At 45.2% G+C, this 12,624-nt stretch overlaps 1 protein-coding gene across 2 annotated transcripts in view; it reads left to right on the top strand.

Annotated features, from left to right (window-relative positions):
- RGS8 (regulator of G protein signaling 8) overlaps positions 1 to 12,624 on the top strand; it is a 62,954-nt gene that overhangs the window by 37,507 nt on the left and 12,823 nt on the right. For both annotated transcript variants that reach the window (XM_084848190.1, XM_084848191.1), the window contains 2 exons: positions 3,735 to 3,836; positions 6,941 to 7,005. In XM_084848190.1, coding sequence (XP_084704316.1) covers positions 3,735 to 3,836; positions 6,941 to 7,005 — 167 coding nt within the window. The remainder of the gene's footprint in view (positions 1 to 3,734; positions 3,837 to 6,940; positions 7,006 to 12,624) is intronic.

The raw sequence follows: 12,624 nt of genomic DNA, 5'->3' as shown, positions 1-12,624 counted from the left end.
AGGCTTCCCATATGGCATCGAGAAATGTCATTTTATATTTAACTGTGCGATGATGAAAAGCTCTTGCAGACTGTTTCACAGCAAAGTTAACAGAACTAAAGTCCTGTGAAGAGTGTGAGCTGAACTTTCATAGAGATTTTGGACTTTGCGAGCCACCATAGTGGATCTGAGTGGTTTTCAAGCTGTACTTGGGGGGACCTTTAGAAAGTTATAAGGGTTTTTCAATGAGAAGATAAGCTTTCCAGAAAGGAGACCTTGCCCTGCAAGGTGAGGAGGGGTGTAGAGTGTGTTCTAGAGTGTGCGCTTGCAGTTGATGAAGGGAGATGGTTAATTGCGTGCCCCCCACCCCCGAAGTTTGCACTTGCTTTCCAAGTTTGGTCTGGCAGATGGCTATTGTGATAGCAAAAGACAGAAGGATTTGGCAAGGCAAGTGGATCAGAACTGTACAACCTCCTTTTACATTCCTGGTGGCTTCAGCAATGGTGGCAATTGTCTTTGCTTGAGTCATGGTTGTTAACATGGAAAATGGATTGGGCTCTAACACTTGGAGTCACAACCCACTGTAAATGCTGCAAACTCTTGTATCCTACAGGTCCACATGGCTGAGAGGCCTGATTGGCTGCAGCTCCCTTTCAAGTGTGCCCTTGGGACCGAATGATGACATAGGTGTGTTTATTAAACCTCCACTTGCCCATTTGGCTATAAAGTGGGGCTGGGAGTGCTTACTTTTTATATCAAAATGAGTGTGCAATGAAGGGGGACCCCCCCTTGCCTTTTCTTGCTTGGTTGCTTTAAGCCATTTCCTCCCAGCTCTGCTCAGCTCTGGTATTGGAGTTGTGTGGACGGAAAAGGCTTAAAGCATCTGACCTTGGCGGGATAAGGCAAGGGAGGGGGTGGTTCATTTCCCTCCTGTGCACACTCATTTGTGTATAAAAAGTAGACCCCACCCACCCCTACTTTATAGGTAAACAGGCAAGCATGTGTTTAGGTACCTTGGGGAGCACCTCCTCCCCTGTGTCCCAGTCCGCCACCTAAGTCCTCTGAGGGCTCTCTGCTGTGGCTGCCTAACGTGAGACTGGCAGCCACACGCAAGAGGACCTTCTCCTTTGCCGCCCCTCAGTTGTGGACTGACTTGCTGGCTGAAACCTGCCTGCTGACCTCGTTGAAGGTTTTCAAGCAGGCATTAAAGACGCTATTATTCCAGCAGGCCTTCCCTTTTCAGAACTCTTGTTCCTTCTGCTGACTTTTGTATGCTGTTTTAAGCAGTGTTGTTTTAAGCTGTTTTATTGTTGGATTTTTTAAAAAATGTTTTTAGTTCAAAGTTGTGTTTAGTATATGTTGTTGTATATACGGTCCATATGTTTTTATGTAAATGGCTTTTAAACTTTGTATATGGAGTTTTAACTTTTGTTAAACCACCCAGTGACCTTTGGTATAGAAATGTAATCAATAAATATAAATAAATAAATGCGTACATTCGGTTTGGCCATTAGTAGCAGACCAGAGCTTGCCTCTGCATCAGGGGTAGACAACCTCTTTCCACCCAAGGGCCAAATTCAGTTCTGGGGAAACTCTCATGGGCCACATTCCTGTGGGGGCGTGGCTGAAGGCAAATTTTGGGTAGGGCCAAAATGACAATGAATGCAAAAATGCCAGCATATTGTAGTTTAAGGCTTTAGAGGCACTCGCCTTTTTAGAATGGGGAAAAAACTGCACAACCACCAAATGATTGGTGGCTGAAAGGAAAAGGGAAGGGGCATGGCCACTGGGAAACCCTGGAGGTGGGATTGGGACCCCAGGAGGGCTGGATTTGGCCCCTGGGCCTGAGGTTCCCTACCCCTGCATGAAATGGCCCATTAATTGTAGATCATATAAATGCTTAAATGCAGTAATAGCACTTTCAGTAGGCCCTGCACTTAAAGAAAAAGGCTACTCTATATGCATCCTTATATATGCAACCTGGGACTGGCTTCTGAGTAGACTTGCATGGGATTGTGCCATAAGTCTGGCTTTTCTCTCTTTACAAAGGGGAGAATATACTCACATAGCTTTCAAAATGTATTTCTGACCATTCTTTTGTCTTCCCTTTGGGAAGGTGTGTCCAAGCTTCTTTCTGAGTCGCCATTATACAATAATGGAGATGTGATTGGATTGGTGCTTGTATTGCCTAAATCGGTGGGTTGGTGCAGACAGCTTTGAAAGCATGGGTGGCAATTGTTTTTAAAGGAAGACAAAGTGATTTTGTTCACAGATTAGCCAGGAGCAAATGAGAAATTGTTGATCTTAATCACAGGGCTTTTCCAGCCAACTCTTCTGCCCAAAGGATGACCTTCCAAGTATAACAAAGCTGCCTTACAGCTGAGCTTTGGGAAGTTGAGAAATGTGGACACCGTTTTAATTAGTTCAAATTTATAGACATGGATATAAACTAGCTCTCTGTTTGGGGGGTGCTTTGTGTTGAACTGTAAAATTCTTTCAAGCTTTTCTTTGCAGTCACAAGGATTAGGGAGAGACATGCATTCAATCTGAAATTCTCATCATAACCTTATTTTTAAGTCATGACGTAAGATTACATAAATGTCTTGCCTTCCATAAACTAGGTGCCTTGCAGTCATACAGCTTCATTGCCCAGGATTGTTAGTCTTCTTCTGGCAGTTCTGTATTTGCAGAATTCTAGGTGGAATTTAACATCTGGCACAGAATTGGGATATGCAGGGGGAATATCAACTTTTGTGCTTAAAAATGAGAGAAAGGGTATTATTTTAGCCTTCCCCAAAATGGAGTCCCTCCCCCCAGGTGTGTAGGACTACAGCTTCCATAATCTGACTATTGACCTTCCTGGCTGGAGCTGCTGGGAGTTGTAGGACTTTTTTTCTGTCTACTCTAAACAGGCATGGGATTGCATGCTAAATGAATGGAATGACAGGTCAGGGTCAGAGGTCTGGGTCTGATTAGTGCCTGGATGGGAAGTTGCTGGAGACCCCATGTATGCCACTGCAATGAAATTTGTTGGCAGTAGATTCAGGACAGACAAAAGGAAGTACTTCTTCACTCAGTGTGTAATGCAGCCTTCCCCAACCTGGTGCCCTCCAGACATTTTGGACTACAACTCCCAGCAGCCCCAGCCAGCAGGGTCAATAGTCAGAGATTATGGAAGTCGTAGTCCAACGCATCGCAGTGGGGGACCATTTTGGGGAAGCCTAGCACGAGCTGGCTCTTTGTCACACTATCGAAGGCTATGCTGTTTGTGAAAACCAGGATGAGATGGTGGGTGCTTCCAGACAAGGCTTTTATGGGGCCAGTGCCCTACTGGCTGGGGAATGCTGGGAGCTGTAGTCCAAAGCATCTGAAGGGCATCATGTTGGAGAAGACTGGCATAATGTATGGAATTTGTTGCCATGAAATGAGACAATGCTTTTTAAAAGAGGGCAAGACAAATTTGTGGGGGATTCCAAAGGTGAGCGGTTCATTGGGGCCTCCAAGTACAGAAGCAGTCCAGCACAGAATATCAGTTGCTGTGGGACAAACAGCAGGGAAGGGTAGTCATTTCCCCACCCTGCTTGTGGGCTTCCTGGAGACATCTGGCTGGCCAGTGTTTGACAGAGGATGCTGGAGCAGATGGACCCAGGTCTGATCCAGCAGAAAAGTCTTCAGATGTTCTTATGCTATGTTGTTAATTGATCTCCCTTTTCCTTCTCTCCCATTTGCTCCCCTACTTGTATGACTGACTACAGAAACAGAGGGATGAGGACACACCTGGGCTGCCTGTCTCACAAATCAGACTCATGCAGCGACTTCACGGCTATCCTTCCGGACAAACCCAACCGGGCTTTGAAGTGAGTGTAGAGACAGACAACCTGCCCCCTCCCTTTTCAGAGTTGTTTCCCCCTCTCCCTTCCTTGTGAGTGACTGACTAAATCCTTCCGCTTTCAGTTTCGGCACTTCGGAGGAGGGCGGGTTAGGTTAGGAATCCTTAAGGAAGTTCATTTTTAGAGGTTTGGTGACCAAGGATTAAAGTAAGCCCCGGTCTTTATAGATTGGCTCCTTCAACCAGAACAAACTCAACCTACTCAGCTTGCAAGAATATTATAAACTTTTTAATGAAATGATTGGTTCATTGATATGCCAAGTCAAAATTCTCTCTTCTGACGTACAATTCCAAATGGTGTAAGTGCGGGACAAACAAACAAACTTAATTTGAAGTGAGCCCTGGAAGCCTCTCCCAGAAGGCAGTGGGCCTGGCAGCTCTCTGGAGTCTAGATTTCTCATATGTATCCAAATATCTCTCTCCTCACTAAAGTTTGCTTTATTTTGTGTCACTGTGCATGCACAAAACACCCTCCCCTCACCACACTGCCAGGTGCTCAGTACAGAATGCTGGGAGGGTTAGATACCACAGTGACTGGTCAGACTCCTGAAGCAGAGGAGACAGGCAATGACAGAGGGATGTAGCCACCAGGGCAACAGGTCCTGCAGTTTCAAGGTCTGGCTGGATGAATACAGGCCAGGAAGGCTGACCAAGAGGCAGGCGGAGAGGGAAGAATGCAGGAAGCAGGCAGGGGACCAGTCTGGAAGGGCAGAGGAGCACCTCGGTGGGCTCCCCTAAGGGACAAACAGGATGTGACATGGGAGGCCCGTCATTAGGATCTCCCACAGTTAAAAAAGAAGACAAAAAGTAGCCACCACCACCCCTGGAACTGATCAGGACTGTGACACTGGGGAGGGAATTAGCCCTTTCCCCTCATTCTGGGCTCCTTTACATGGAGCTTTTATCCTGCTATTGAGATTGCTCAATAACAACAACACTTGTTGTTATTGAGCACTTGTTAACAACACTTGTTGTTATTGTGGGTCCTTTTCATGACGTCGTTAACCTCCAGATCACATCCAGAGGTATTTCCTGGTTATTCTGTCTCAAATACATCTGGAACTAATGAACCATTTTTAAAACTCGGAATGTAATGCGATTAAAGCAGCCACTAGATAGCACTGTTACATTGAGATCTATGGAACACTGACAATTTAAAGCTTCCCCTCTCAGCAATCACGTGGATACTGTTTGGGAGCCTGCGATAAATGCAGAAAGGCTTCAGAACAGGACTGCAGGGGGTTTCTTTAGTGTAAAGGCAGCCTCTGTTTTCATGATCCCCCCGCCCCCCGCTAATGCCGCTACTTGCCCTATGGTGAGAAATGTTCAAGCACCAACAGGTCAAATAGAAACTCTGGCACACTGTGGGGAGAGAGGTAACCCTTCTCCCTCAGCACTAAGGTCCTGATCTGGTTTGCCCCCTCCTCCCTATCAGTTGTCTACAAAACCAGAGAGGCTCCTAACTGTGGATCTCCCACATCACTTTTACTTGCACCCTCAGTGACAAGTTGCCCAGTGGGTGGGGGTGGGCGGTGGCGGTGGCGGTGGCAGTGCAGCAGACCTTGGAGCAATAGAATGGGCAACGGCACACGATGGCATCACCTGGATCCTGGATTCTCCTAATCCTGGATTGCAGTCTGATATAGGGTGGCCATGTGCCCTACTTTACAGAAGACAGTCCTCTGTTTTAAGGCATCCTCTATTTGAAGGACTGCCCAGTCTAAGCCTAGTTTAAAGATAAAGAACCCTAAGAAGGGAGAGCACAGAGAGGCCTTGAAGTTGCCCATCGGCACCTAGACAATAAGACTGAGCAGGCATACAGCTCGCCTGGTCATAGTCTACTCTTCCCCACAATGGTGAGATTTACCATATTTCTATTTAAATTATAGTAATTATTTATAAATTGCACCTATCCATATACATTAGAATATGCACATTTCATGGAAATCTGTGTCCTCCTTTGTCCTCTTGTTTTGATGATGCATTTCTTCTTCTTGGCAATTCATCTGAGGTATCTGTCTCATGTCTCCTTCTCTTTCTCCAGTCTATTCCAGTATTCGACAAATAACCCCCCCCCTTTTTTTTTCAAATGGGACTCCAGCTTCTGTAAAAAAAAAAAGTGATACCAAACAAGGGTGGGCAAACTTCAGCTACTTTGTGTGTTGTTTACTAGAAGGTCCACCAACCTGCACCAGGTGTGAAATAGTAGGGGGGCGGGGTGGACATATACCTAGGGCATCTCTACACCAGCCTAAAATCCTGCATTTGAAATAGGGCTTTCTGCTTCTGTTTTAAATGCTGGATCACACCGACACCCTTTTTCATGCGCTTTCTTTCCCCCCTCCCCTTCCCCCCTCCTTTCCCCTGTATTGGAGTCTTCCATTGTCTTTCATTGATTGCGCTCCTCTTCTTGCTGCTTTAATTCTTTTCACGGAGGAAACTGAAGTGGAACACAACAGGGTAATTTGATAGCTCATGATCTGCAATCTATTTAAAAATGGAACAAAGGGCATTTGGTGCAGGAGATCCCTTGAATGATCACGGTGTCATGTCAAGAGCCCGCAAACTTCCATAATGGAGTAATCTCAATCGCAGGATAAAAACTCCATGTGAAGGAGCCCTTAGAATGATAAGAGAGAGGATGCTTCTAAGCACATGCTTTCGTCTGTTCTCAATTCCAGCACTGAGCTCACAGCCCTTCCACACACAAATCCACTCCTGTTCCCTTCCCCACCCCATCCCAGCTTTCTTTGCTTCAGCCATATAATTTAGAGAAAGTGGGAGGGGGAAGAGAAATTGCCTTTTTGTTGTTCAGATGTTGGGAGTCAGAAATCCTTGTAGGATTTTCTACTGCAAATTACCCAGAGATCACCCCGTAAATCCAGAACTGCCTTCTACCCACCCCTAATATAGAAGAATTGAGCATTAGCTGATCTTTAATTTTGTCCGAGTTGTTTTGATCACATATCAGTTGACAATTAGATTTGGGGCATTTTAGTATACAAGTCCCAATCCCCTTTTTTCATCTGCACCCACGATCATTGCCTTTGACTGTCCATTTCTTTCTTATAGAAGATTATCAACAGAAGAAGCTACAAGATGGGGAGACTCTTTCGATGTCCTCCTGTCCCATAAATGTGAGTAGAAGTGCATTTCTCCTGCAATGTCACAGTTGCCCTCCCTTATCAATTTACTAATGGTTTAGCGCTAAGGCTTATCTGTTAATTGCTTCATAGAGGCCCCAAGGGGTGGGGGGAGTAGAATCCAGTTCTCTTAAGAGGTGTTTCAGACTGTGCACTTTGGGGATTTTCAGATGCAAGACTTAAATTGATTCGTTACGTCAAGCCTGTCATGCGAATGAAAAATCTATAGTGATGAGAAAATAAGTTTGATTTTTCTTCTGTGTTATGTCCACCGTTGAGAATATTCTCACATAGCAAACATAGTGTACAAGTGGCTCAAATAGTGCTTTTTAGAGCCATTACACACAATGTAGTGGTAGAAATCCCTATGTCTGTGGGCTAAACTATGTTACAGGGCAACTGTATTTGTGTGTTCATGTGTCTGCCCTGTTCACGTATAACAGGGGTGGGCAACTTGCAGCCCTCCAGAAGTTTTAGCCTACAGTTCTCATCACCCCTAGCCAGCATAGCCACTGGTGAGGGATGACAGGGGTTGTAGGCCAAAACATCTGGAAGGCCCCATGTTGCCTACCCCTGACATACTAAGTGAAGCAGGGCAGGTTTTCCCCCTAATTTTTTTTTACAAAAGAAAGGGGCATGCTGGTAAAGGGAGCTGATCCTGCCCCCATTCCCCACCTTTATCTGTGAAGTGCTCTGTCACTTCAGGAACGTTTCTTCTCAGATGGGCTCATATCCAGTATCTGCTGGAGGATGGTGAGGCAAGGTATGGGAGAGTTCAGCTCTTCCCTCCAGCACGTCCGTTTTGCTGTAAAGGTTAGATTTCTCCCAATTTATATAAGAACAGGGCAAGGCAAGTAAACAAACATGGCTGCCCTCCTACATCTAGTTTGGCCCTACTTCTCCCACGACTTAATGACTGAACAACAACTCCCTTCCCTCTCCTAGGGTTGGATCCAGACTTAGTCATATATAGAATAGACCCATGGAAATCAATGGAACAAGGTAATCATGACTAAGGGCTTCTTCACACAGAGCTTTTATCCTGCTACTGAAGTTGGTTACTCATGGAAGTTTGTGGGTCCTTTAGATGACGTTATCAACCTCCGGGGCATCTCCCGCACTGAATGACCTTTATTCCATTTTTTAAAAGATTGGAGATAATGAGCTATCAATTTACAGTGCTTGCGTTCCGCTTGAATTCCCTCCTTGAAAAGAAGAAAACTCGCAATAAGAGGTGCTAGACCGCAGCGCCACCTAGTAGTTGTATAATGAAACACATCAAAGGCTCAGATAAGGGGGGAAAGGAGGGGGGAATAGATGTGTATATAAAGGGAGTATGTTGTAATCCGGAAAGCAGAAAGCCCCATTTTAAATGTGGGGTTTTCGGCTGGTGTAGAAATGTTCTACCTTAACTTCCATTGATTTTATTGGGTCTGCTCTAGGCATGACTGATTCTGGATCTAACCCATAATGTTAGGGACATTCACTGTAAGACATGCTATCACCTTAGTAGGAGCTTTTCTGTCCCCATTCCCTGCACCCCACAGCGCTGTGTGCAGGGGTGGCGAAGATGACAGCATTATGTCATGTCATGTAGCAACTTTTGCTACACCTTACAGGGAAGAAATGCAGACAGGGATGCTGTTTTTCAGCAGCAGTCCCTTGTCTTCTCTTATATCTGGTAAGGATGGGTGTTCCCCCCACACCATCGGTCTGCGTCCCCCCCCTCTAATCTTTAGATCCCAGCTTAATGATGAGCTTTGAGATTTTTTCAAAGCTGCCTAACAAGTCAATTAAGATGAATGGGAATGGGGCATTCAAGTCTCTAAGGTAGGCTTCAGATCTCCGCCCACACCACTGTTCACTAAGAAAAAGCTACTTATTTCAGTCGTTACACAATATAATTTCTGTTAGGAAAGAAAAACCCACGATCTGCAATTTCCATTATATAAATTTCCAACACCGTATAATCAACGAGCTCTCTGTCATTTAAGAATGATCAATTATCCCAGCACTAGTCATGAAAATATTATTCTGTTCTTCTGACATATCGCACTGGGGAGACCCAGATTTCTGCTGATAGTAGATATTTGTAAACTGTAGCTGTGATCTTTCGGAACCTGCAGTATGTTTTAGCTCGCCATAGCTATTGTGTCTCTATTGACACACCTTACCAAACTATACACACAGTGCATAGGGGCGGCCTTGCTGCAAACAAGAAGGGTTTTGCCATACAGTGCAATACCATAAGAGAGGGGGCCAAACAAGCAAAGAGTTCCACAGTTTAGGTGCGGTCACAGAGAAGGCCCTTTCTCCTGTCCCCAACAGCAGTCAGTGGAGCCTCCCCATACTTGGAAAACAGAAGAGCCTGCCTGTCAGATCTTGGGGCATAGGCCAGCTGGTATGGGGGGAGGCAGGCAGTCCCTAAGGCATTTCTAAAAAAAACTAACATCCTGGAGCCAAGTCATTTAGGGCTCTAAAAGTCATCACCAACATTTTGAATTGTCTCAGGAAATTGGTAACCGGTGCAGCCCTTGCAGGACAAGCGTAATATGGTCTCATCGCTGAGCACATTGCTGCTGCTTTCTGAACCAACTACAGTTTCCCAAGGCTCTTCAAAGGCAGCCCCATCTAGAACGCCCTGCAGTAATCCAGTCTAGATGTAACCAAGGCAGGCATCACCGTGGGAAGGTTTGACCTGGTCTGGAATGGACACAGTTGGTACACCAGCACTAAGCTAGGAACGCTAGGACACTCCTGGCTGCAGCTGCCATCTGAGGATCCAGGCGCAAAGCACAGTCCAGAAGCACTGCCCAAGTACACACCCGATTCTTCAAAGGGAGTACTAGCCTACCCAAAACAGGTGGAATTCCAGTTCCAGAGGCCATTCGTCTCTGGACCAGAAATATCAATGTCTTGTCTGGATTAAGGTTCTATGTCTATGTCTAAGTCTCAGTCTGTTAACCCTCATCCAGCCCATAACTGCCTCCAAACACCAATTCAGAACATCAACAGCTTCTCTGGTACCTGGAGATGGGCATGGTAGTGCAGGAGTACACAGCCCAAAACCATTTTTTTAAGAAACAAAAATGAAATAAAATGGTGAGATATTGCTGCCAGGGAGGAGGATGCCTTACTGGATTTAAAGGACCTTAGGTAGCCAGACTGGGAAAGACCACTGCCTGAGATTTTGAAGAGACACTTCCAGAGTAGACAGTCCTAGGTTAGCGAGCCAGTTCTCTGATTCTGCATAAGACAGCTTGTTATGAATGATTTCCACCTTTATATGACTGAACACTCCCACACGGGATTGGTCCAGTGGGAAGCAATTGGCCTCCAAAGATCACAAAGAAGAATTTAAAATAATCCATTAAAATATTTATTAAAATCCAGGGCGGAAGCTGTGTATCACCGGTGGTGTCATAGCAATAGGTGCCTGTGACCCTGACGCAACCACAGCTCAGAATGAAAAAAACTCTATCACAACAGAATTCCCTGAGTTGGTGCAACATTCTAGGGAGCAATGTTTGAAAAGACTAGTATGAGTCAAGCAGTATTTTAAAATGCAGCCAAGCGGAGGCCCCATGCTGGGGAGCAATGTCAGGAGACCTAGTATGATTCAAGTGGTATTTTAAAATGCAGCCTTATTTCAAGTGATAAAGAAGGGAAGATGAAAAGGAGAGAAAAAGCCCAAATGACAAAAGGCGAGGTATGGGCAGGGCCGGCCTTGCCATTAGGCAGAGTGTGGTAGCGGCCTCAGGCAGCATTGTTTGAGTGTCAAGAAATGGGGGCAAATGGTTAGGTATTTACTTTGCTACTGTATTTAAACCGTCTGGGATGGGGAGAGCAGCTTGTGGGACTTTCTGCCTCATGTGTCAAAATAACTTGCCTGCCTTTGGGAGACTTGGGTGGTTGTGGGGCTCCATTTTCTGCTCCGTCTCAGCCAGCAAAATGTCTTGGGCCAGCCCTGGGTATAGGGCAGGTACAGAAATCTGCTGATAAAAATAGGCTTTTACACTATGTCATCTTCCTTTAAACCATGTCTATTTTTGTCCAAGCTGGAGGGGGAGGTGTCTGTGAACTTGGCATTGTTTGAAATCTCCATACCAAACACTTGTATTCATTTGCTAATTGGCTTTGAAAAAACATAGAACTCACATGCTCAGTTGATGCTGTTGCTTTCAATCCCCTAGCCAAAGAAATAGTGATGCACCACCATTCTTTGCAAACCATTATGGTGAAATACTCCCCACCTCTGGGGGCCACATAGAGCTATTATTATTATTATTATTATTATTATTATTATTGCTCATGGAATTCACCATCACAAGATGAGGAAATGGTGCTAGCTTAGGATGAAGACAGATGTAACCAATGTTAGAACAGTGAGGCTGGTTTGGAAGGGTCCTCACCATGTTCAGTACAGATTCACCATTCCTGGGGCAAATCTCTGGGGAAAAAGAGGTACTGTAAGTTTGCGGGGGGGGGGAGGAGGGGAGGAAGAGAAGGAAGCTGGTTGTGAAGAGCCATGATTGGCCAGCATCTGTGATTTGACCAAATACCCCTCTCTCAGTCTCTTGAGTTGTTTTGCAGTCACTCAAGGGAGGGGCTGTAGCTTAGCTGTAGAGCACCTGCTTTGTTTGCAGAAGGTCCCGGGTTCAATTTCCAGCATCTCCAGGTAGAACTGGAGGAAATCCTGCCTGAAACAATACTGGGCTGGATGGACTGATGATCTGACTCTGCATAAGGCAGCTTCCTGTGCTCCTCTAACTGTTTTTTTTTTAAGTTTGCTTTTTTAAAAAAGGCAAAGAATGAACATATAAATGTTAAAGATAGACAACCTTCCTGAAACAAAAGGGGAGGAAAAAGACTGACTGTTGAACCAGCATTTTGCTTGCTTGTATGTATGTCTGCTATATACATTAAAAAGTTGGTCTCGCCCTAGGCATAAACAACCTGCTGTGACTACTTTTCAAATGCTGTCTTCACCATTAGATGTCTTGATGGGCTGTCAGGGACAGTTAAGGAAAACATACTCCCACACTCCTACCCTTTAGCACTGCTGAGGCATTGCTCTTCCAGAATTAGCTGGAAGTGCAATAAAACAGAGGTTCCATACAACCACTTAATGTAGCTCACTGTTATCCAGCCCTTCTCTGTCCTTCAAATAATTACTCGCAAGTAAGTCCCATTGAGGAAGGGTTCTGAGCTATGATAATTAAAGTTTCCCGCTCGTAGGTTCGGCCTGTCTCAATGTTTCTTGGTGAGTGCAGGCAGGGGATTAGTAATGAATTGCCTATTAATTGAAGAGTCTCCTACTTATCCAACGCCAGTTTCTGTTTCTAGGTGGGGAGGGTTAGTTGCTGATTTCCTCTCGTTTTTTTCTTATGGTGAAATACTACTATATAGGAAAATGGGAAAAAAGTAATGAAAGGTAACCAGTAATTAAAGCCCTCTCCCCCATGGGAAAACAAATGGACATTGAGGCAATGGGGCTGTTTGCATGTAACACGGGTTAATTAACCCATGATTTGCCATGGTACATGCCGAGCACATCCGCAGGCCGCAGCCTTTTTGAATATTCAGCCCCCAATTGGAGGTTGCTACATGACA

This window comes from Heloderma suspectum, chromosome 4, assembly GCF_057233095.1.
Source record: "Heloderma suspectum isolate Gila_16-S chromosome 4, 16-S_ref, whole genome shotgun sequence".
Classification (NCBI taxonomy): domain Eukaryota; kingdom Metazoa; phylum Chordata; class Lepidosauria; order Squamata; family Helodermatidae; genus Heloderma; species Heloderma suspectum.
The sequence above is the reverse complement of the archived record's forward strand: the minus strand, read 5'-3'. Positions and strand labels throughout refer to the sequence as shown.